The sequence below is a fragment of the Amblyomma americanum genome, chromosome 9, assembly GCF_052857255.1.
Source record: "Amblyomma americanum isolate KBUSLIRL-KWMA chromosome 9, ASM5285725v1, whole genome shotgun sequence".
NCBI classification, from domain to species: domain Eukaryota; kingdom Metazoa; phylum Arthropoda; class Arachnida; order Ixodida; family Ixodidae; genus Amblyomma; species Amblyomma americanum.
Genome location: NC_135505.1, coordinates 147,653,265 through 147,676,033, shown reverse-complemented (window position 1 = coordinate 147,676,033; position 22,769 = coordinate 147,653,265). Strand labels below are relative to the sequence as shown.

The 22,769-nt window shown below is 47.3% G+C and overlaps 2 protein-coding genes across 2 annotated transcripts; both read right to left on the bottom strand.

The window, feature by feature from the left end:
- Positions 1-430: 430 nt before the first annotated feature.
- Positions 431-11,048, bottom strand: LOC144103772 (uncharacterized). Its single transcript, XM_077636425.1, has 7 exons — positions 10,763-11,048; positions 8,143-8,405; positions 6,434-6,699; positions 5,155-5,410; positions 2,950-3,018; positions 1,142-1,231; positions 431-682 (listed from the first exon to the last, which is right to left on the bottom strand). Exons 1-7 carry the CDS (start codon positions 11,046-11,048, stop codon positions 581-583), a joined length of 1,332 nt encoding a protein of 443 aa, XP_077492551.1. The 3' UTR covers positions 431-580.
- A 5,921-nt stretch (positions 11,049-16,969) lies between these two features.
- Positions 16,970-21,237, bottom strand: LOC144104823 (uncharacterized). Its single transcript, XM_077638032.1, has 3 exons — positions 19,385-21,237; positions 17,835-17,924; positions 16,970-17,144 (listed from the first exon to the last, which is right to left on the bottom strand). The coding sequence occupies exons 1-3, from the start codon at positions 20,381-20,383 to the stop codon at positions 17,058-17,060; spliced, it is 1,176 nt and encodes a 391-aa protein (XP_077494158.1). The 5' UTR covers positions 20,384-21,237; the 3' UTR covers positions 16,970-17,057.
- Positions 21,238-22,769: the final 1,532 nt, after the last annotated feature.

Below are 22,769 nucleotides of genomic sequence, written 5' to 3'. Positions count from 1 at the left end.
TTGAGCTACCCTCACGACGGCAACAAGCTTAAATAGCGCTCTCATTGCGGTACTGCGCGCAGTTGAAGGAAGCCTGCTTGGCTCATACGCATCCTCCGGCAGTTTGGTAGCTCGAAACAAGAATTTAAAACTACCGCAATACCCGGGTTCGAACCCGACCGCGGCGGCCGCGTTTCGATGGAGGCGAAATGCTAAGGCGCCCGTGTGCTGTGCGATGTCAGTGCACCTCAAAAATCCCCAGTTGGTCGAAATTATTCCGGAGCCGTCCACTACGGCCACTCTTTCTTCCTTTCTTCTTTCGCTCCCTCCTTTATTTCTTCCCTTACGGCGCCGTTCAGGTGTCCGCCGATATGTGAGACAGATAAGCGCCATTTCCTTTCCCCACAAACCAATTTTTATTTCATTTCAACGGAACCCCATGTTTAACGAGTTCGAGCTTTTTCCTCCTCAGAGAAAAAATTTCGAAAAATTCAAAAAGGAAAATTACCCACGTAATTCTTTTTATGTGACTTATACCCTTGTACATTGCTTAACTCCCGAAGAGGTGCACTGAGTGTAACACTCCGTCCTCGTGTCTTTCTCAGGCAACTGTCACGTTGCTGCTGTGCTCGAGGGAGCCTCTGGCGTAGCTCTCGTTTGTCTGGACTAAGACGACGGTGTACGTGATGACGGCACCCATAAGCTGCAAAAGCAAAGCGCACACATTTACTACAGAAAACTAGTGCAGCTTATTTCATTTCGAAAGGCGGGCTCTGCTTAAAAAAAAACTAAAGAGAAAAACATCCGTTTGTTGTAGTCTTTTTTAGTTGAAAAGCTGCATGTCCGTTTTACTGTAAAAATATTGCGCTGTCTTGGTTCTGCTGGCACGTACAGCACATTGTGTCATTTGCCACCCGCTCTGAGTTCTATTTCCATCAAATAGTTTCCTAAGTCCACCGTCATTGTTGGAGGTAGTATAGCACCTTAGAGCCTTATTTTGGTTTATATTGACTTTAAATCTCTAGAGTGAATGAAAAAAAAAACGCAGTTGGTAATGCGATTCTTCAGCGTTTCAAATTCTTTCTAGGTGTAACTATTCGTGAAGAGCTGCAGTTAAATCCGCAAAGCATATTTCACTGACGTAAAGTACAAAATAGCTTACGTCTGCAAACGTGGGCAGGTCGACTACAAAGAAACCGCAGCCAGAGAACTTGAGGTCTTCCTTCTTAATGATGCTCAGCATCATTCGGAGCTGTAAAAGAGTTAACAAAATGTACAGGCAATTATAACTGTCGCAGTCATAACAGGAGAAAGTAAAAAAATTATGCATATCCGCGGCGCGTTTGTGTAGAGATATTCAACGCTGGAAAAATAGGCAGTGCTTGTGCCACAAATGCTAGCATGGCTTGCATACCACTAAAGAGACACAAAAAAGTGTGCCCTTGGAGTCTAGCCTGCGCTGTATACGCAAAGCTAATGTTTTAAATTAACACCAAAACAACGAAGTATTCTAGGTCTGTTCAGGTGTCACTGCTATTATATTGTCTGCGCTGAACGACCTTCTTGAATCTTTGTGGTCGCTTTTCTTACCATACTTATGATATTTGCATGACAGAAACTGTTTGACGCTGAGTGACGCTCGTGTAACATCTCCCGTGTTTTATGTTGCCCGCCGCCCCCATTCTGTAGCACCTTTAAAGACGTAATAAATGACGATGGTAACAGGAAAGGGGTGGCCACAACGTGGTATTGATATACGCGTTTCTACGTGTTTAGTCTGTTATAGTGAGATGTAATAAAGCTACTCTGTTCTTAATAAAACTGATTTTCTGGTCAGTGCGTGTCCGCGCGAATTTATTCCTTTCCTATGCAGCCCTCCTGCACTGCACAGGCCTGCTCTTGAATTATCGTCAAAACTAAATTTCCTGTGTGAATAGCAGCTTTGCTGTGCAGCTCTGCGTTTTTTTACAAACGCTGCTTGGTTTTTTGTAACATCCGAATGAAAGGCCATCGAGCGACACAAACAAAAGAAGCAAAGCAAGGGCCGGCGGGCACTGAATCTGCCTCACTAAATGGTCGGTGGGTGCCTGAACTATCGGCCGCTAAAGTATAAAATTGCAAAAAGAAAAAGAGATAGAACGCTACAAGCTCCTGGCTAACACTCTTCAGAATCATATGCGTCCATTTTCTGTTAGTGGAAATATCCACTCTAAAGATTGTGATGGCACGTACACTTATCCCGTACGGCTCTTCCACATTTTTATTCATCCGCAAGATTTTGGGTGAATATGTGCATGCGTATGTAAATGTGTTTTTTAGCTTTCTTCATTCTCTCCTCTTCTGACTGTCTTTTAAGTTTTAGTTTTGCTTTCCCTTATCCAGGCTGTGCCGATCCAGCCATAGAACATATGTGCGTATGCACTTCAAAGACGGAGCCCTTGAGTGCGCTAGTCTGCACGGTGTTCTAGGCAGCTGCAATGGTTGCACATTGTCCTCTTTAACGCCAGAAAAGGCATCTTAGACGAATAGAAAATTCCAAGGTTTGTGCAAGAGAGATAGAGAAAAATATTTAACGCATAGAATGGTTTGATGGGCCCTCATTCCAGGAACCCACTGGCTTTTTCCACCACTCTTGTCCGGTTCACCAGCGAAAGCTGCTGTTCGGTTTGTGCAATATTTAATTAAATATGGGAAAAAAGTAACAACCATGTTTCTAGGCCCCTAAAAAAGGGAGCAACGCACTGACGCAATGTTTTGTTTCCTCTTTTTTTTTTTCTTGAGTGTGTGGCGGCGCACCCTAGGCTCTTCTGACGTTGGACCGTTAGTGCTGGTTTGGCGTTACGAGCGGTTTGCAGCGAGCACTTTTTTGATATTGGCGTAAACAAGAAGTGACTTATTAGGCAAGTCTTTGGCGGGATCTCAGAAAACGCTCATGCATTTACAGTGCCAGCAAACTAGTTACAAACGCACCTGCACCATGAGTTCGTCAGAGCAGTCCTCCATGAGCACACCCTGGACGACGGTGCGAAGCTCGCATACCTGTAACATGATCAGAAACTATATATTATATGTTTATGTGTTTCCTTCAATTTCATACCACTTACTGTAGTCTACTAGTTATTCACGTATCCCGTAGAACTATATGTTTGAATATCAGGACGTTACCTTCGCTATGTTGACTGTATCTATGCTCTATGCTAGTCTTTCTATTTTTATGCGTATTTCCAAATTTGTGATTAAACATTATAACATGGTACATTACCACGAAGCTCGTAGTTATAACGGGCCGCAGATATCTTAATGATATTTGCTAATTCTTTCAAGTTCCACTGGGATGCGGGGCTTTGAATATGTTTGCTCGGGCTGCGTGTTTACGGCAAGTGGCCGATACAGTTTTGCCTCTTGCATTCTACACACTGCGCTTGCAAGAGCCACCAAAATGTACAGACAACCAAGAGGTATCCTAGTCTATATGTCGGCTCTGAATAATTTGCAAAACGCCCAATTAATAAAAAAGTTAAGTACGATTGCTGAGCCCAGTTTAGCTGTGTTGACAAAACGTTATCTCGTCCGACTTAAACAATGAAAGCCTTAAAATTGACGCACTAGTTCTTGCGTTATCGGGCCCCGTTTTCTGAAGTCTCACTCGAAAGGCGATGATATTTGCGCGTGTAGGTTGGAAACAGAGACAGCGCAGACCTGCCTGTCCATTACTAGCGGCGCGGCAGACAGTTCCCGATAATAAATAACTGCCCACAGTGAAGTGCGTCGTTGGGCGTTTGCGGTGTGCGACACCTGTTTTGATGTGCCCACCTAAGGCTTCAGTGCGGGTATCCTTGTGTACGGTGTCCTTCGTTTGAACCACGCATATACTTGGATAAGTGGAAACAGCAAGATCTAATACATGGAATGTCTCTGGGGGTTTCTTCGTGAAACTCGCGGGAACTTCTCCCTTTAACTTGAGACCATGCGTCCCCACTCTTATTTCGTAACAGGGGCAACCGACCGTTGCGGAGGTGGACTCATCTGAACCGCATAAAAGCACTTGCGCTAGAGCTAAATACCTACCTACCTGCCTACCTACCTAACTACCTACCTAACTATCTACCTACCTACCCACCTACCTACCTACCTGCCCACCTACCTACCTACATGCCCAACTACCTACCTACCTGCCCACCCACCCACTCCCTCACTCACTCACTCACCCACCCACCCACCCACTCACTCACTCACTCACTCACCCACCCACCCACTCACTCACTCACCCACCCACTGACCCACTCGCTCACTCACCCACTCACTCACCCACCCACCCACTCACTCACCCACCCACCCACTCACTCACTCACTCACTCACTCACTCACTCACGCACTCACGCACTCACTCACGCACTCACTCGCTCACTCACTCAATGACATACTTGTGAAATAAGAATGTCTTCTTGGTTTTCCAGAGAGAACAAAATCCGCGCCGCGCACAGTGCTCGGCGTACAACATGCTCAGTGCTCAGCATGATCAGGTCCGCAACTCTCCCGGAGAGCTTAAAAGCAGCCAATATATGGTGAGGTAAGGGAAAGGCGCTGAAACCGGTCGCACGCGCCGTCCCTTACACTGCAAATCTCGCTCGTCTTCAAGCTCTGCACACGCTCCGCAACTCTCTTTTCGCTTTGTCCAAGGCTTGGCAACGTTGCTTTAAACTCGTATTGTGTCATAATGTGTACCTTTTGATGCTGCTAAGCTTTGAAATGAATAAATTTTACTGGATCTTTAGCGGATTAGAAGGTTTAACAGAGTATTACTTGCGCTATACGGCTTCTATCGTAAAGAAATCGACCTTACACCAGCAGGACGCGCTGTTTTCTTGTCTCTGACTCCTCTTGATGGTTTATATTTACGGGGGTTTAACGTCTCAAAGCGACCCAGGCTAGGAGGGACGCCGTAGTGGAGGTGAAATTTCGACCACCTGGGGTTCTTTTAACGTGCGCTGACATCGCAAAGCACGTGGGCCTCTAGAATTTCGCCTCCATCGAAGTTCGATCCGCGCGGCCGGGAACGAACCCGCGTCTTTCGGGCCAGCAGCCGAGCGCCATAGCCGCTGAGCCACCGCGGCGGCCTGACTGTGCTAGAGTGGCGCGCATTGTTTATGCGCACTGCAGTCACGTGACACGTACGGCTGTGTTCATTCGCTGCGCCATGATGGGTGGAAGTACGATGCTTAAGAAGTGCAGCAGTGCGAAGAAGAAGAAGAAGATCCGGACGGGCAGCTTCTGCTCCGGGATGATGGTGTAGTAGGCTGAGACGCACAGGATGGCCACGCTGTAGGCGTACGCGTACAGCAGGCTGGGCCCCACCAGGGTGCTGACCATGTCGACGCAGTTCTTGATCAGGGACAGCTGCACGCGCACCTGGTCCACCAGAAGCACCTTCCTGCGATGCCCATAGTACGCGACAGTGCTGAAAAGCTATAACTTCCTTAATTTATTGCAAGCTCCTCAATTAGCCCTCGAGTAATTTATCAGCAACTCAAGCTGGGAGCGCTTAGGTCCAGAGTTTAGGGGATTCCTCCAAGCTGGAGTAGACTTATGTTAAAATAGTAATTACTTAATAAAATTCACTCAACCCCAGCCACACAGCTGAGAAGGAAAAGTGTTAAACTTTCACTAAACTTCGCGGTTGAATAAAAATTCGTCCTGTCACAAGTTTGTAAGGCAAAATATGTGTACGTATTTTGTGGAGGTGCTGTTCACTGGCGTGCTGATATATTTTTCGTGCGGCAGCATCATTTCTTATCTTAATTCGTTATTAATAACGTCCAAATGTTTTACATTTTTCGTTTTTAGTGTATTCCTGAATTTGGGATTTTTCTGCAGTTCGGCGGGAAGCATTATTGCGTTAAAAATATTTGGTCAGCGTGGTTACTCAAATGATGCTCAAATTATATTTTATATGTATACTCGCGGAAAGCCAGTAGTATACTATACTAGGCCAAAAAATCGGGTCTGAAAACAATATGCTACGTTCGCTATGTAGCCAGTGACTCGTTTCGTGTATGCTATATTTCACAGATTTGAGAAACCTTCAGCACAACTGAGAAGTATGCATTGTTATGCTGAATTAAATTAATGAAGTGAAATCTTATCGCAGCTACTCTGCTAGGGACAAAGTGCTTGCGGCTGTGAGGTTAAATCGGCGTGTTAAATCGGCTGCGCTCAAGAGCAGCCATATTTCGTGGAAATCAGTACCTGCTTTAAAATTCTATTTACTTCCTCCACACAGCAGCGTTCTAGCACCCTAAACAATTGGGATCATGTGTGTGTATGACAATGCATAACAACGCGGCACTTCCAAACACCTTCACGAAGGGCTCATACGCTTCACATATAAAGACTGTTGTCCCCGGAAATGGAGTGCCACAGAACCTGTGCTTTACGTCATGCAGGCTCTCAAGACCTGCTCTCTGGCGTGCGGCGGGACCGAAGACACCGGTCCGTGTTCCTGTAGATGCAGCCGAGGTAGAGGGCGATGGTCTGCGAGAAGTAGGTGACCAGCAGCCGGGTGCTGGTGTTCATGAGCGCCAGGTAGGGCACACCCACGAAGCCATTGCTGACAGCCAGGCCCATGCGAAACGGCGCTATCTGCCGGCCTTCTTCCACCAGCAGGCTCGTGCCGAACCCCGAGTAGGCGGTGAGAGCCACGTAGAGAATGGTCTCGGTGACCTGCGAAGAGCTGTATGAAGGCCACCTCCACGAGGGGTAGACCACGCTGTAGACGAAGGGGCAAGTAGTTGCATTGCATGTGTAGTAGCTCCCTCTTGTCGAGCACTTTTAAGGCGAAAGCCTTCAATGGCTCATACTGTCGTCCGTCCGTTCGCAGAGGATGTCACATGTTTAACTCGGGAAGATAGCAGAAAAAATGGTTGCTTCAGATAGAGGAGGAAAAAATTAACCTAGAAGCTAAGTTTGATGATTGTACAGTAATTATAATAGGCAAGAATGTCGAAATTGCGCGGACGTCGATATAGCCACAGGAACTGTGTGACGTCACATCCATCGGAAGTCGTCACGGCATAGTGAAAATGGTCGCAGAATGGTCGGCTTTCGCCTCTCAACACTTTAGTTGCCAAAGTGTCTCGTAATATTTTACTACCTGTTAAAGGAGCGAAGAAAAAGTATTAAGATGACAGCGCGCATCAGTGACTTTCTGTCTACACCAATACTTTCCCAAAATTCTTCGAACCAGGAGTTTCTTAAAACGTTTTTTAACCGTCACAATGCGAGCTGAGTTCCTGGTGAACGTCAACTTTCAAATCAGTATCAGAGAGGTCCTGTAGGCCGACTATCTCCACTGATGCGCAGAAGAAGCGTGGTTCTACCACACATCCCCACCGTCAGGGGAATATTTTGTGCCTGTACAAAGTGTAACGCCTTCAGTCACGAATGAGTATTGCCTACGTAAGTGAGGCTGCCTATATCCCTTCCAAATCAGTACTCGCTGAAACGCTTTAGCAGAACGTCATAAAGACACGGGGCATTCCACTCACTGGTTGAAAGAAAAAATTGCGATCAAAGAGCTTGGTCATGTACTCCATCACATTCAGATCGATGCCAAAATCAGCCGGATCGACACGTGTGTCAATCTCACAAACATACAGATTCCGGCAAAATCCGGCAAAATCCTCGGCACGTAATGCACCGACCCATTCCTTCATTTCTTTGTGATGCAGGCACCCGTATGGGAGCCTAACGTCTATGGTTTCTTTTGCGCACGTTGTGAAGAGTGAGCTTTTTTATTTTTGCTAATCGCAATGCATAAGGGAAAGCCGGATTTCGTACGCACTGTTCTGACGCCCTGCACAACATATCGAAATTATGCAGATACTGTACGGAGGGGGTGTGGAAGCCATTGGGGGAATAAATGGATAGCATTCGACTTTTCGTACCCACTATTTCGTATGTGCCACTCGGAACGGTTCAGAAGGGTGTGCCAAGCTGCGGTACTGCAAAATGGCACTCTTCGTGGCTAGTTGGTACGCAGGCACGTAGAGAGACGCATTGAAACACGGAACACAGCGCTGCGGTACTGAACGACTTAGAATTGGTGGTTGCGTTGGGCCTCCCTCAAAATGCATCATACATGGAAGCTGAAGGCATGCTGCGCACCTGAAAAGCGACCAGTGCCCAGGCGAAGCGCAAGGTCTGTCGCCGCACGTAAGGCGGCACAGCAGTGTGCAACTCAATGAGCTCGCACATGCGCAGAAGGTCGACCAGCTTGGGCGCCTGCAGGAGCAGCAGGGCGTCGTTGAGCGCCGACTCCAGGTTCAGAACCAGAAAAAACGTGAGGAAGATGCTCCTGTTGAGTTCCTCGGCGGGCCGCATTCCTTGCTTGTGCTCTTCCACGTCCACAAGCATGGTGATGTTGACCACTGCGAAGAGGTTCGGGCCCTCTGTCTGCGCGGAAATGCTTCAACACGCACATTTGCACTCAGATTTTGAGTGGAAATGGGACAGGATGGGGGCGATTCCTTTCACTGCTGCAGTTTAGAGCTGTGATCGCTTCTACTTCGTCTAATGGGAATTAAATAATCGCGCTTCATTTATGCCGGTACTGACAAAACAAGAAGCCCCAATGTGAATTATGCGAAGATAAGCTAACAATACAACATGTTTTATTTTCGTATAGAAAGTTCGAAACACTGAGGAAAAAGCATTTTGCAGTTTTTTACAGTGAACACATGCCACCATTCCACCCAACATTACTCTTAGGTGAAGATGCACTTGTTCACATTTCACAGGTTTTTAAGTTTTTAAAGAGAGCAGGTGTCGTAAACACATATAGGTCAGCTAATTTCTCATTCCTAAGAAGAAGGCGGAGGTCTTCATTTGATTTGTTGGGAGCCTCAACATCCTTGCGCAGGCAAGGAGGGTTGCGCAGGTTGCCCGACTTTCTTTAATGCTTTTACTAATGTCCACTTTTAAACTGTCTTTTCTTTGGCATCATTAGATAGTAAAACTTACATTTTAGGCCATCTACACCACCGATCACATTCCACAATTTTTATAAAATTCTGCAGAAATTTTTTTTATATACCTAGTGCTTGGCGCATGATGGCTTTAGCTGCCAATTATTATACCCAACACATCACAACAAACATTTATACCGATGTTCGAACAAAACTGCGGTATCTTGTAATTTGGTGAAAAAATTGTCATTTAGCAAAAGGGAAAAAACACTCCAATCAGCTTTTCCCTTCTGGGAAATTAGCTCGGTTTCACGGTGTCCAATTGCGCCATAAAACTATTTATGTGAAAGCATAGCCTATCGCTTGTGGCCATCCGCAGGCACCACCGATCTTTAACGTACCATGAATGTCAAAAGAAAATTGTATCAAGAAAGTCTGCGATCCTCTACGTGACCAACAGAAGCTTCTTTTGGGCTAGTTGGTCCGAATTTCTTGTATACATACCGCTAGACAGATGAAGACAGCACAGAATACACAGGACATGCGCATGTGTATTCTGAGTTTTCGTCGGTCTAGCGCTATGGAAATAAGAACTACGACACCAACCCTTCGACCTCTGTGAGTATCTGGGCAGCAAATTAGGTCAATGATTTATCCTCAACGAGGTTTATTTCCCGCCATACCTCGGTACACATTTGATATTCCACGCAGCCAAACAGGCCATTTGCACTTACTCGAAAAATATAGATTTGTACCCCATGATCAGCTCAAGGGGGCAAGAAATGGGAAGAAAGGCAAAAGCATAAAAGGTATTCGTTATAATGGGTTGTATCACACCTTTTATGTCTCTGACCAGGAGTTCATAAGAACACATACCACAAACAGCATCTTAAAATTAATGCTAACTTGTTAACACAAGCCCAACTTTCTTGGACAAGGTCTTTAATTGTGAGGCACCAGTGGAATATTGTAAGATAATTTTGTGACCATATTTATGCGAATTGTTTAATGTTCTAATGCGTAGTAAAATCTTGCTTTTACACTTTCTCCTGCACTCGCACCGAGGACTGCCACAGAAAACAAATCGGGTGAGGTTTTGGCAATAAACACCAGAAAACTACAAGCGTCCCGAGGAAGCATCCGCGGATAAATTGATTGCTAGGGCGCAATCTTACGGTATTGGTCAGATATTTAGGAGAATCCCCCAAGGTGTAGTATATTTGTGATAAGGGAGTAATTACTCACTGTCGTCCGCCCGAGCGCAGCCATACGGCTGCAAAAGAAACTTATACAGCTTTCTCAGAAACTTCGCTGTTAAAAAACCACAAGCTTGCCGTCCCGGTTGGGTCAGTTGGTAGAGCGACTGCTCCGGTGAAGTTGTGGTCCCGAGTTCGAACCCCGAACCAGAATAAATTTTTCTGTAACTGCGAAGTTGCTGAGAAATCTGTACAGATTTCCTTTGTAGCCGTATGGCTCCGCTTGGGTGGATGCCAATGAGTAATTACTTCCCAATTGCAAATCTTACGATATGCGAAAGAATTGCGTCCAAAAGCAAGTTGGATTTTTTTTTTTAAATGTCCTTGTCAAGAATTTTTGGCTATGCTTTTGATTATTGTGCTTTGTAGTAAGCCTGCGTCTCAATACGAGGCTCTCTGAAGCTCAGAAGGCCGTTTTATAAGACTCGTTGATATACTTTACACGCCTGAAAATTGGCCGACAATTGTCTAGCCTCCGCTTTTCGCTTATATAACGTCCCCGGTCATCAATACGGCACATGAAGACCATTTCCGACTGCTGCTTGTCACCGCAGGCGTTCTTACGGTTGAGATAAAACCATATGCAGAGCGGGTAGAGCAGGTACGGGCTGATCCTCCTTGCGCGCACGTCGGCAGCATCGGACGACCAGAGGTTCTCCAGGAAGCAGCAGCCTGCCAGGCGATGCATCCAGCAAATGACGCGAAATCCGGCATAGAATGGATGACACGCGTTCTGCACCCGCGGCAGCTGTCGACCGGGCGCTTTGCCCCAGAAATCAGCAGCCGGAACGACCGCCAAAGTACCCTTGCGGGTCGTGGGTGCCACCTTGGACCTGTACAGCCAGAACATGCTGGCTTCTTGCCCTGGAAAAAACCCGCCGGATGCCTGCACAGGAAGCAGCATGAGAGAACCTTTGACGCGGGGGTTAAACGGGCTGGAGGCCAAGCAGCCCCAAGAAAGCCATCGATGCAATGAGAAGAACAAACAAGCGCGCATTTTTAGCGCGGCATATCCCGCCGCGGTGGCTCAGTGGTTAGGGCGCTCGACTACTGATCCGGAGTTCCCGGGTTCGAACCCGACCGCGGCGGCTGTGTGTTTATGGAAAAAAAACGCTAAGGCGCCCGTGTGCTGTGCGATGTCAGTGCACGTTAAAGATCGCCTGGTGGTCGAAATTATTCCGGGGCCCTCCATTACGGCATTTCTTTCTTCCTCTATTCTTTCACCCCTTCCTTTATCCCTTCCCTTACGGCGCGGTTCAGGTGTCCAACGATATATGAGACAGATACTGCGCCATTTCCTTTCCCCCTAAAACCAATTATTATTATGCCAGTTTAAATGTTCTTCACGTAGAAGAAAGCGCGTATAACATGCCTGAGTTCACCCTTTCTGGCTGAAATTTGAAATCGGCAATGGGTTTCTGCCTTGCATTGTATTGACGAGAACTTGGAACTGGTATCTTCTTAAAGAGGAGACTGCAGTGGAAAGTAAACGCTGTCGGAGGTGGCGGACGTTCAAAGGGAGGGACCTGCCTGAGATATGTTGTGGAATAATGTTGCTTTGTCTGGCACATCATCATCATCATCATAATCAGCCTGAATACACCCACTGCAGGGCAAAGGGCTCTCCCGTGTACTACAGTTTCAATACTAGAGCCGCCAGCGATTAAACTATTTTAACGCCATGTTTTCTGGCATGCTATTCATCGGCTTGTCGCCATGTTTTAATATGTGCCATGTATACAAGTTATGATCAGGTTCGAAGTGCAATTCCATCTTTGTCTATTTCTGTTAATCCTTCGTCATGGCGCTCTTGAAGCTATGAGATTCGGCACCAGTGCGAATTTCATACTTGCATGTTCTATCAAGAGAAACTGTAGGATGGCTAAATGGTAACATAATATTTGGCGTACACCAAACTAACATGATCACTACGTTCTAACTAAGACACAAGATCGAATGACAGCAAGCGTACAGCCCCCCCCCCCCCCCCTTCCGGGGTATAAATTTTGCGAATTGGGAATTGTTTGGTTTAACGTCCCGTAACGGCACTTGGGCTGTGACGGGCGCCATGGTGGAGGGCCCCGGATTAATTTGGATTCTTTAACGTATGCTGACGCCGCAAAGCACACTGGCATTTCGTTGCTGTGGCAGGTTCAAACCCCCTACATCGAAACGAGCAAGCGAACGCCAATTCCAAAGGCTGGAAATAAATTTTCTAGATAAAAACTGCACTCGTTTCTATTTCATGAACGTAAATATTACAACTACATGGTGCAAAAAGGCACACCAGCCACCTTGTCCAAGAATGTCTCGTAAATACGCTCCGTGTCAATAACAAGGAGCGCATGCCCAACGCCTGCCGAGCTTACCTTTGACTTTCAAACCCTATGTCAACAACTTCAATCCGCTTCGTCTTGTATTTCGCATTCAGTGGTCACCTTTGCTATCGATCTTGCGCCCGTATTTGTTTCTCAGGGTTATGCAACTTCCTTTCTATGCGTCGCACGCTGAATAGGCAGGCTGCTCGAATTACTTCTGTGATGCTGCATTCACAAACACAGGACCGCAGCACTGAGCAACGCCGATTGTCGGCAGCATATCGTTTCTTCTCTACCCCTTCGAACGCGTATCGAACGCCTTTGGGCCACTACTTGTAGGCGGGGCCATTCTTGTTGTGGAAGGAGAACCGTGGGAATTTTTTTCTATCTGTTAATGCATGCCTTTTCGCGTGACTTTCTTCGAGTTCCACGCGACGTATCGACTGCCTCCTTTTGAAAGTAAACGAAACAGAAAGCGATGTCTCATCAGCTTATCTCTTCTTTCTGCAGCGCCCTCTGTCTGGGCTGCGAAGATGAATGTAGCCCTTGCGGTCGTCGCTCAAGTCTCGAGGGAAATTAAGTATGCAGCGGGGTCTCATAATTATACGCCTCTCTCTTGCATAGTGAGGATGCTTGCAGCATAACTGGGCACAGCAGAGGCCTGCTTCTAAGCAATAAAAACCGAATCGTTTTCTAAACAGAGCAGATAGGGGCTGCATAATAGGTAGAAAAAAAGAGGCCCGGAATTTCAAAGTCAGCTACAAACAGTAGCCATACCTACTCACTAATATCGGTTAAGGACATTGTTACAACGGCGTAGGTGGGGACAGCAGTTAGGCCGGCGACATATGGGGTAGTTACTTTAAGCCTACTTGTGTTAATTCGCTGCTCAGCACGTTACTGCGGCTTTCTAGTGTCCTCAGATCACTTTATGCAGCAGATGGAAGGCGTTCATTGCATTTTATATGCTATGGTCGTGTTCTTGGGAAGCTGCATTGTTTCTCCTCCTAATTTACGATCGCCTTCGTGTAAAGATAGACGTCTGCTTTTGGAGTTGAGTTTTATACTCGTTAGTGTGGCAAGCAGGGTGGACTTAAAGAATGAAAATTGCTCTCACTGCCACGAAGCACTGAAATTTCGTGTCTTAATAATTGGTTTTTTGGGGAAAGGAAATGGCGCAGTACCTGTCTCATATATCGTTGGACACCTGAACCGTGCCGTAAGGGAAGGGTAAAGGAGGGAGTGAAAGAAGAAAGGAAGAGAGAGGTGCCGTAGTGGAGGGTTCCGGAATAATTTCGACCACCAGGGGATCTTTAACGTGCACTGACATCGCACAGCACACGGGCGCCTTAGCGTTTTTCCTCCATAAAAACGCAGCCGCCGCGGTCGGGTTCGAACCCGGGAACTCCGGATCAGTAGTCGAGCGCCCTAACCACTGAGCCACCGCGGCGGTGTCTTAGTTCTCATTTTTCGCCCAAACAAACGATTGCATTTCGCAAAAAAAAATAAGCAGTTCTTTTCGTGGCTGAATATGTTTGGTAAACGTGAGCCTTCGAAGTAGCTTCTTGCAGAATGGATCAGAAGCACTGCAAAGCATACGAACGTGGTGGTTTTAGCTGAAAATGTGGATACGAATTCTATTGTGAGGCTGGTGAGACGTACACGGACAGACCGTCGTATGCGTGAGCTTGCCTACTGCTCTTATAACATCACTTTTTGTTTCATTTCGCATCAGTTCAGCTTTTTCTTAACAACTTTATCCGTGTCTCGCGGCTACGGTGCAGGAGCATCACTGATTTCATTCCATGTGTATCCATGCGGCATCAACGCACCGCACTCTGTCCGGAATCCATAGCGCTTCCGCAGGCCAATTCGACATGACGGAAACCCAAATTCTGAAGGAAAAATTTGCTGCGGTTTAACTACTCCTGAACCTGGTTACAGAGCGAACGCTGTGGTGTATCGGGCAACTATAGACGCGGCTTGGCGCTTGTGACGTTTAGCGAGCCCACCCTGGCAGGTGGCAGTTAAATTAATGGTTGACCGCGAGAGGTCACCCAGTGAACGCTGCGGTCCGTATATCCCCCCCCCCCCAAGACTGACGTCACAACGGCAGTTTCCATCGCACGACATCACGTGATTGTCACGTGACTATACTATCACCCTCTACCGGCGAATCGAAAGGTTAAAAGCCAAGTGGTACGACACCATGGGGGACCACTTATGGTAAGGCCATATGTGACCTCTGGCTCACTCGAAGGTCAACCGGCAACGCACGGCGAAATTGCCTTTACCTAGCGTAGTGAAGCTTTCGCTTCAAAAGCGAAATTGCAATCAATGATCACGGCATTGGCTGAAAATGATGTTTCGGGGTCCCGTGGCTTCCCTCTTGACATCAAATTCATGCACCAAAAAAAAAAGCGGATATGCACTAGCGTACAAACTTAATGCACTATGCTTCAGCAATCAAACTCGTCTCTTGCGTTCCCTATATAAAATTAATGGGCGCTTGATATCTATGCGACTAAATTCATCTGGTCCGCTTACGTATGATGGCAGCAGACCTCTGTATTTTCGTTACGCAATACGAGGGAAGAGTTAGGACTTATAATCGCGGTCTATACAGGCAAGGCCATTTATAACGGCAGCCGCTATAACGAACACTCGCTTTTTATGAACGAGGGCGGTGCTACCGTCAAGATATGTATTATGGCAATGGCACTGTGTCACGGATACAGCGAACAGGTGTGGTCGCACCACTCGGATATAGCGAACAATGAGGCGCTGTGAACTCGCTCCTGCCGTCAAATAACTCGCACTGCATGCAAGTCCAAATCACGCTGGAGAGAACGCGGCGACAAAAAAAAAGAATTAAAAGGTGGCATTGAAGCTGTAGATAGCCAAGCGCACTTCGGAGGTCTGCAAGGTGAATCAGTGTGTCCGTGTGTGCCGGCCGGGCGAAGCTTCTGAAATGTAAGGGGAAGCGTGGTAGAAGTGTGGTAGCGGCAGCGCTGAGAGCGAAGCTATTGCGCACGGCCGGCCGTCAACCAACGGCAGCAATTATACTGCTTTTCATACATCAGGTGCAACGCTGTCAAAGTTAGCGCTCTTGTTTACGCTGCCTGCGTCCGCGACAGAAAAGTAGTGTCTTCCTTGGGGTGAACGAAACGTATAATAAATGCCCTTCCTGCAGACCTTCACATGATACATTTGTCATGAGCTTGACTAAATGCGCTCTTATTGCTTACGCATTGCAGCTTTCGCATGCCTTAGGCCCCTCAGCCACAAACCAAGCGCGGAGTAACACACCTTCGTTCACTTTTTCATGTGGGAGCTGCTGCCGTACCCTTCGCAGCGTTGCACCTGATGTATGAAATGGAGTACAGAGCGGCTCGGACATTCGCCGTGTAGTATGTCTTGCTTGTCCAACCGGTCACATGACATTCATCGCTTGCCCCACCGGCTATCCGCTTTTTGCGTTGCCAGTGCAGTGCAGTGCAGTGCGGCACAGTGCAGTAAGAGCACATACAGTGCACTTGATACCAATGGTTTGATACATTCTGCGCCGACGTCCGTTATGCTATAGTCTGATAAAACTCAAGGATGAAGCGGCACATGAACCTCAAAGGAGGCCCTCCAACCAATAGCATCAACTGATTCTCATGACGTAATGGTTAATCTCCTTGGATTTGCTAGAGTGACAATGCATGGAGTGGTAGATTAGAGGGGATTAAGCACGGTTTAATAGGATTAGCCGCGGCGTCGTTGAAATCTTTCGACGCCATTGTCTAGAGGGCCTCCTTTGAGAGGTATCTGTAGCGTCGTCCTTGATCTGTATCTGGTTATAGACTCGCCGCAGGATGTGCCCAGGAGAGATAGATGACGCAGTCGAACATCCACATTATCATGCGCATGGGAACCTGATGTCACTTGGGATGATTTCGTTGGTGCGGATGATGATGCCTATATGGCACAGCCAGGAACTAATAATGTCCCCTCCCCAACTGCCAGGAATCTGGTGAAGGCTGACGAGGAGGCGGACCTACCACCGCTTGCCTTGAACGCATCAACGGTGATTGGTTACACCACGTCTCTAGAGCAGCTTTATATCAGCAAGGATCTCGGAGAGGACTATATAACTGCTGCTCCGAAAGCGCCGCCATGCGGGTCTGTTTTCCAGAAGCAGGCAGGCAAAAAGTATTTAAAATGGACATAAACACCCCTTTTGTGCGTGTTATCATTTATGGTTGTAATACGGGAAGTCCACTTACTGCGAAACGCAATCCGCGCCACTCTCATGTTACTTAAAAATTAGGGCGACTGTGTGTTATTCTGTTCGCGACTGCAAAGTTTATCTTCTTCCTGGTGCATGTACGGTTGCCTTTAATGAGCGTTGCTCTTGGTTGCTTTGCAAAAAGAGCTTTGCAAAAAGCCAGGGGAGCTAGTTGTCGTTGGTCGCTACACAATGTTTTTTTATTGTCGTCGAAGCTAAACTTTATACGCATTTGAACAAAAAACCCATCAATGGCTCCATCCGAGGTTTATCGTAGATGCCCAGAGTCCGGGGCTTCAGATTTGCGGCCAGTCTGGACCAGAAGAATGGAGTACGTCATCACGACGCCCACGAACTGCGAAGAACCATGAAAGATGAACATGTGATGGGGCAGTCTAAAGAAAATCTCATTGAGCATGCAAAAACAGAAATGTTTCGAGAGGGAAAAGAGAGTGCAGTAACTCTCTCTCTCTCTGTTTCTCTCTCTCTCTCTCCACAGCGCCTGAACAGCGCCGTAAGAAAAGAGGCAAAGAGGAAGCTGAAGGATGCGCCCTAGTGAAACGCACCGAAGTAATTTTTCCCGCGTGTAGTTCTTTAACATGCACAAACATCCCTCAGCGTGCAGGCGTCTTCTTTTTAATTTCGCCTTAGTTGAAATGCCTGCGCCGCGGCCAGCAAACCACCCCGCCTCCTCTGGCTCAAGAAATGAATGTCATGAGCACGGAGGCCCCAGGACGGATCGCTGTGTGCAAAAAGGAGGAAGTACTGCGCTTAGCAGTGGAGTCGTGCTTTGCTCAGCACTGTCTCTGCATGCCGAATCGATTAGATTCAACAGTCGTCACAGTAGCGTAGTTATATCACAGCCTACTGATCTTGACAATTATTGACTGCGGCCACAACACGACAGTTGTGGCAAGGCCAACAGCACTCTGTTAAATCTAAACTAGTCTGCTCCGAAGAGCGAAAATCCATGAAGATATTGACTGTGTGTGCTGGATATTCAAGCTAGAAAAAAACGAAAAAGAGCAGTGTGCTGTCCACCTACTGAGGTCAGCATTGGCTTCTCGACAGTGAAGATCCCCGAGCCCGTGAAGCAGAGTTGGTCTTCGTCGATTGTCAAGGCAAAGAGTTCCATCTGAAAATGCCACCCAGGCGATAAAGTTCACAATGCAGTACTTGCAAGTACCCTTCTACCGTGCATAAGGAAGCCTCGAGTATCAAAGGGAAGCCTAGTATTACGATGCTTACTTGCAAAAAGTAGAGTTAGCCAAACGCCAAGCTTGTTGCTTTAAATCAGACACAGAATGGAGGCCTCATTAATGCGCCATGCTTTCTGGCAGCAATGTGGAACAAATAGTTTGTGAAGTTTCTTTTCTGTGATCCTATATGGCCAGCGTATTGAAAAATCTGTACACAAACACCTGTGCCATTTTTGGTTGGTAACAACTTTATTCAACAGTCCTGCAGAGCTTTCGCCGACGGGGCCTTAGGTCTCCCACGTGGGGACGTCGAGGTGTTGCCTCGCCGTCGCCTCGCGTGCCTGCTAGACGGCCCATAGTTGGTCACCGAGGCTGGGGCTGCGCAAGGCAGCGGCCCACCGCGGCGGGAGGGTTCCGGAGTTAGCACCGTCAGGGTTTTTGCCACAGTCCCAGAGCATGTGGGGTAAAGTTGCTAGAGCAGAGTGGCAGACCTTGCATTTTTCTCGCGATATTTTAGATGAGCTTGCTAAGAAACACTCAGTGGTGTCAGCTTCTGCGCATTCTTTTCGTACATAAAAACATGGAAAACATAAATGGCTTCTTATTCTTGCGGCTGCTTTCTTCGCAAGCCTGGCCCTTGCCTGAGTTTTGTATCTTGCTTTTTCAGTTTAGCCTTGTTTTTTGTTGTTGTTTTCGTGTTTCAAAAGAAAGAATTCCTCTATAGTCGCATACTTTTCACACCTTTTTTGTTTGCTTGTAATTCCGGAACGCTAGAGACTGTGGAAAGCCTCTTTTTGTGCAGAATATCCAGTTGTTGCCTTGAGAAGTTCTGACTTTCAAGGAAATATTCACATGAATTCAGCTTTTTAACTGCGCTTCTAGATAGTAATAGATGTAACCAACGCAGAAACGATTTCAGAACCTCTACAGCACTAATGTGAAACCGGCAAAAGTATAATTCTCCAAGCCAGCATAATGTGAAAGTAAGTATTTTCTTGCGCATAATATTTAGCAGCACCTAAAGAATAAACCAGAATTAGGTGAAAAAATTGTAACAGAGGCATGGCACGCATTCCGGGTCATAATAAACACATGAGCACTTAAGGCAGACTTGCGCCGTGAACCAAAGAGGGGTCTTCGCCCTCTAGCTGTCATATCACTTGGCAGCACTGTGCAGCGCTGTGCTTAGAGATGACGGGACACAGTTCTGTCACTGCAGCGCGCTGCTTTAAACCGGTGATCGAACGCAAAAGTTTCGCCTAATGCGTGCACCCAAAACCAAATAGCACATTTTGAATGCGCGGATGCGCGCAAATGAGAACTTGGTAGGAAGGAAAACCTTTCTCTTTACATACGCCTTACTCAAGTTAGCGACGCAACTCAGCACCTTTCTCACCTGAGCACGCACCCTCGAAGGGAGAGAAACCAGCGATGCCGATTGCAGGACTGCTTTCAGGTTGGCGGCTGCGGCTCGAATCTCGCTCGCCGAAAGCGACACGTCCACTATCAGCCCGGAGGTGAAGATCGCATACAGTACGGTGAAGAATAGCTTGCCCCGGGAAGTTTCAGCAGCGAACAGAGCGTACACAACAATGCAGACTGCTATCGCCGAGCACAGGAAGTGGACGACCACGGCGAAACGGAGGCTCTTGTCCACCTGCCTCACTACGTCCGTCACGACCGCGAAGCTTGAGCGAAGCCTTTGAATCGCCCGCGTCACGTCTTTTGCTCTCTCCGACGAGTGGGGGCTGCAGAGTACCTTCTTAGTGCTCTCCGCCTGGAACTCGACGAAGCGAGAGAGCACAACGCAGAAGTACTTCTCGTGAAGCAGAACCAGAGCTCCGATGACTCCGTAGCACACAGTGAAGACTACGGACAGTGCGGTAAGGAAGAAGGCCACTGTGCCCTGCAGGTTCCTGGTCCCCTCCGCGATGGCAAAGCCACGGCACAGCGACAGAGCCAGGAGAAGCACGGTGAAAAGGACGACGCTCAAGCGCCGCTTGATCCAGAAGCACTCGTCATCCTGGAAGCGGAAGTTGATTGAAAGTTCCAACCGCTTAACGGCCCTCAGAGCTGCGACAATTGTGGGAGTGTTGAAGTTGAGCACCAGGAAGTTGACCATCACTTTGACTGCTACAATCAAGTGGAGCAGACTGTATAGCGTCTCGAAGAAGCTCGAAAAATTTGTCAACAACAAGTAGTGTTGAATTCCCATGAAGGCTTCGTACGTAATCATAGCTACCGTAATCACAACTACGTAGGCAGCGTAGTAAATGCTGAAGTCCGCCTCGTAGTTGTCGAAGGAGCCGTCCCAAGCGCGTGAGACGAAGAAACACCCGAAAACTCGAGCAACGCGTGCCTGAAGGTAAAATCTCTCTTCGGCAAAGGAATCCATCGCTAAACCTCTCCCGGTGATTCAGAAGGAGCGTGAAAGAATACTAGCTGCCCGCGGGGTCAGTTTCATGAGCACGTATAGGGAAAACCGCTTTTGTTCACTATGTAATTCGCCGAAAAAAGATTACTCGCTCAGCTCTTATGCTCTGAAGGCCAGGAGCACCTGCAGTGTAATGGACGGCTCGTCATGATTTCGTCACATGAACTGCTTTGCGGTGTGAAAGACTGAGGGTGTCTCCAGATAACTATTGCACTATTCCTCCCAAGTCTGAAATGGTAGTAGTTAGGTCGGATCTTGCTTTGCGACACGCATGTGGAACTGACGAAAATCCATGCGGATCAATGCACATGTCGGAGCATCGGGCATAAATCACGAAGACCACCGTCGTGTGCTGCCAATCAATCTTGATGCGATTAGCAAGAAAATTCTGACGGCCATTCGCTACGACGAGAGAAAAATGATCAGCCATTTCGACTGCAAGTCACAAAACATGCTGGCCTGTTGCTTCATACCGCGCACCACTCAGGAAGTTAAAAAAGCGATGAGCGTTGGTATCGCCTTGAAAACTGAGCCCGCAGTTGAATTAATTATATTAGTCGTTGTTCGAAATCGCAAAAGAGAATTGAGTCTGAGGAATCTGTGGCAGGGCCAAGCCTTTGAATTTGAGATAATGAAGTGGGCATCATTCGAAAGGGCTCCAAGCAAATATTATTAAGGAATGGAGGCAATTTTCTTCAGAAAGAAAGGCTTAATATTCAGGGCCCACTAAATTACCCCAAGAATGCAGCTCACAAGCCTGGAAGAACGACTGCAGTCTGGGCAACAAATTCCATTATACTTCCAAATTCTGTTAATGGGGGGGGGGGGTAAAATTGGGGCAACTTCGTACTTATTTAGGCTAAAAAATCTCTCCGTAATGTACTTTTCGGCATATAACCCCAACCATAGTACTTCCATGTCCAACATGCTCGGTCAAAATTTTTGAACATTGAACAATTGTAAGTCACCTTTATGGAAATATTGACGATAATGCTCCATTCTTCCGATGTGTAACAAAATCTTTCTTGTAACGCGTTTCCATCGATCCCATCGAGCAGTTAAGATTGCCGTAGAAAACCAATGGCGACCGCTTTTGTCGATAGCAATAACGTTAATAGACAAAAAATGGAAAACTGCCGTCGAGTGGACTGTTATACTGAAATATTACATTATGTGAAAAAATTGCGTTCATACACTCTTTTCAGGTCAAAAAAGGTTTTGTCCAGAATTTTCGAGTAAGACCACAGAGGAGAGCCAGGCGTAGAGGTTCACTACGCCTGTGCACGAATCTGCTCGTGCTGCTGTCATTGCAAGTAGCTGAGAAAGGCCACAGTTTGCAAAAGGTTTCTCTGACTTTTTCTCCGCCCTGCGATAGACAAGCGATCTCTGCAGTCTTTGAAGCAGTTCCCAAAATCGGGGTTTTCAAGTGCGATCAATGCGAGCGGGCTCCTGGTGAGGGTGACGCAGAGACGACGACGAAACTAGGCGTCTTCATTCTAGGTGACATGAGCTGCAAATCATTCACTGTCTGCGACGGAGCGTTTTTTCGCGTTCGCGCTACATGACAAAGCACTGAGCACGAAATGGTGTGATCCGCCATTGTAATTCCCAGTTCTCTGGTTGTGCTAATGTCAAGAGCGAAAGCACTCGGCCTTTCTGAATGCGCTCCAGAAGCTTCTTTGCCAAAGGCGCGAATGGTCAGCGTGGCGAGATGCAAAGAGTTTTGAGAATACGCTCTGCCTCGCTTTACTGTCTATAGCCAATTTTAATAATACCGACACTGATATTAAAAACTAGAACAATAAAATTGGGGTGGAGCGCATATGGCAGATTCTCTCAGATCGTGAATAGCAGTTTACCAACATCCCTCAACAGAAAAGTGTACAACAGCTGTATCTTACCGGTACTCACCTACGGGGCAGAAACGTGGAGGCTAACAAAAAGTGTTCAGCTTAAGTTAAGGACAACGCAGCAAGCTATGGAAAGAAAAGTGATAGGTGCAACGTTAAGAGACCGAAAATGGGCAGAGTGGGTGAGGAAACAAACGCGGGTTAATGGCATCCTAGTCGAAATCAAGAGAAAGAAATGAACTAGGGCAGGGCATGTGATGCGAAGGCAAGATAACCGCTGGTCCTTAAGGGTAACGGAGTGGATTTCAAGAGAAGGCAAGCGTAGCAGGGGGCGGCAGAAAGTTAGGGGGGCGGATAAGCTTAAGAAGTTTGCGGGCGTAGGGGGGACCCAGCTGGCAAAGGACAGGGTTAATTGGAGAAGAATATGGGAGAGGCTTTTGCCCTGCTGTGGGTGCAGTGAGGCTGATTGCGACGATGACGATGATCGACTAGGTTTT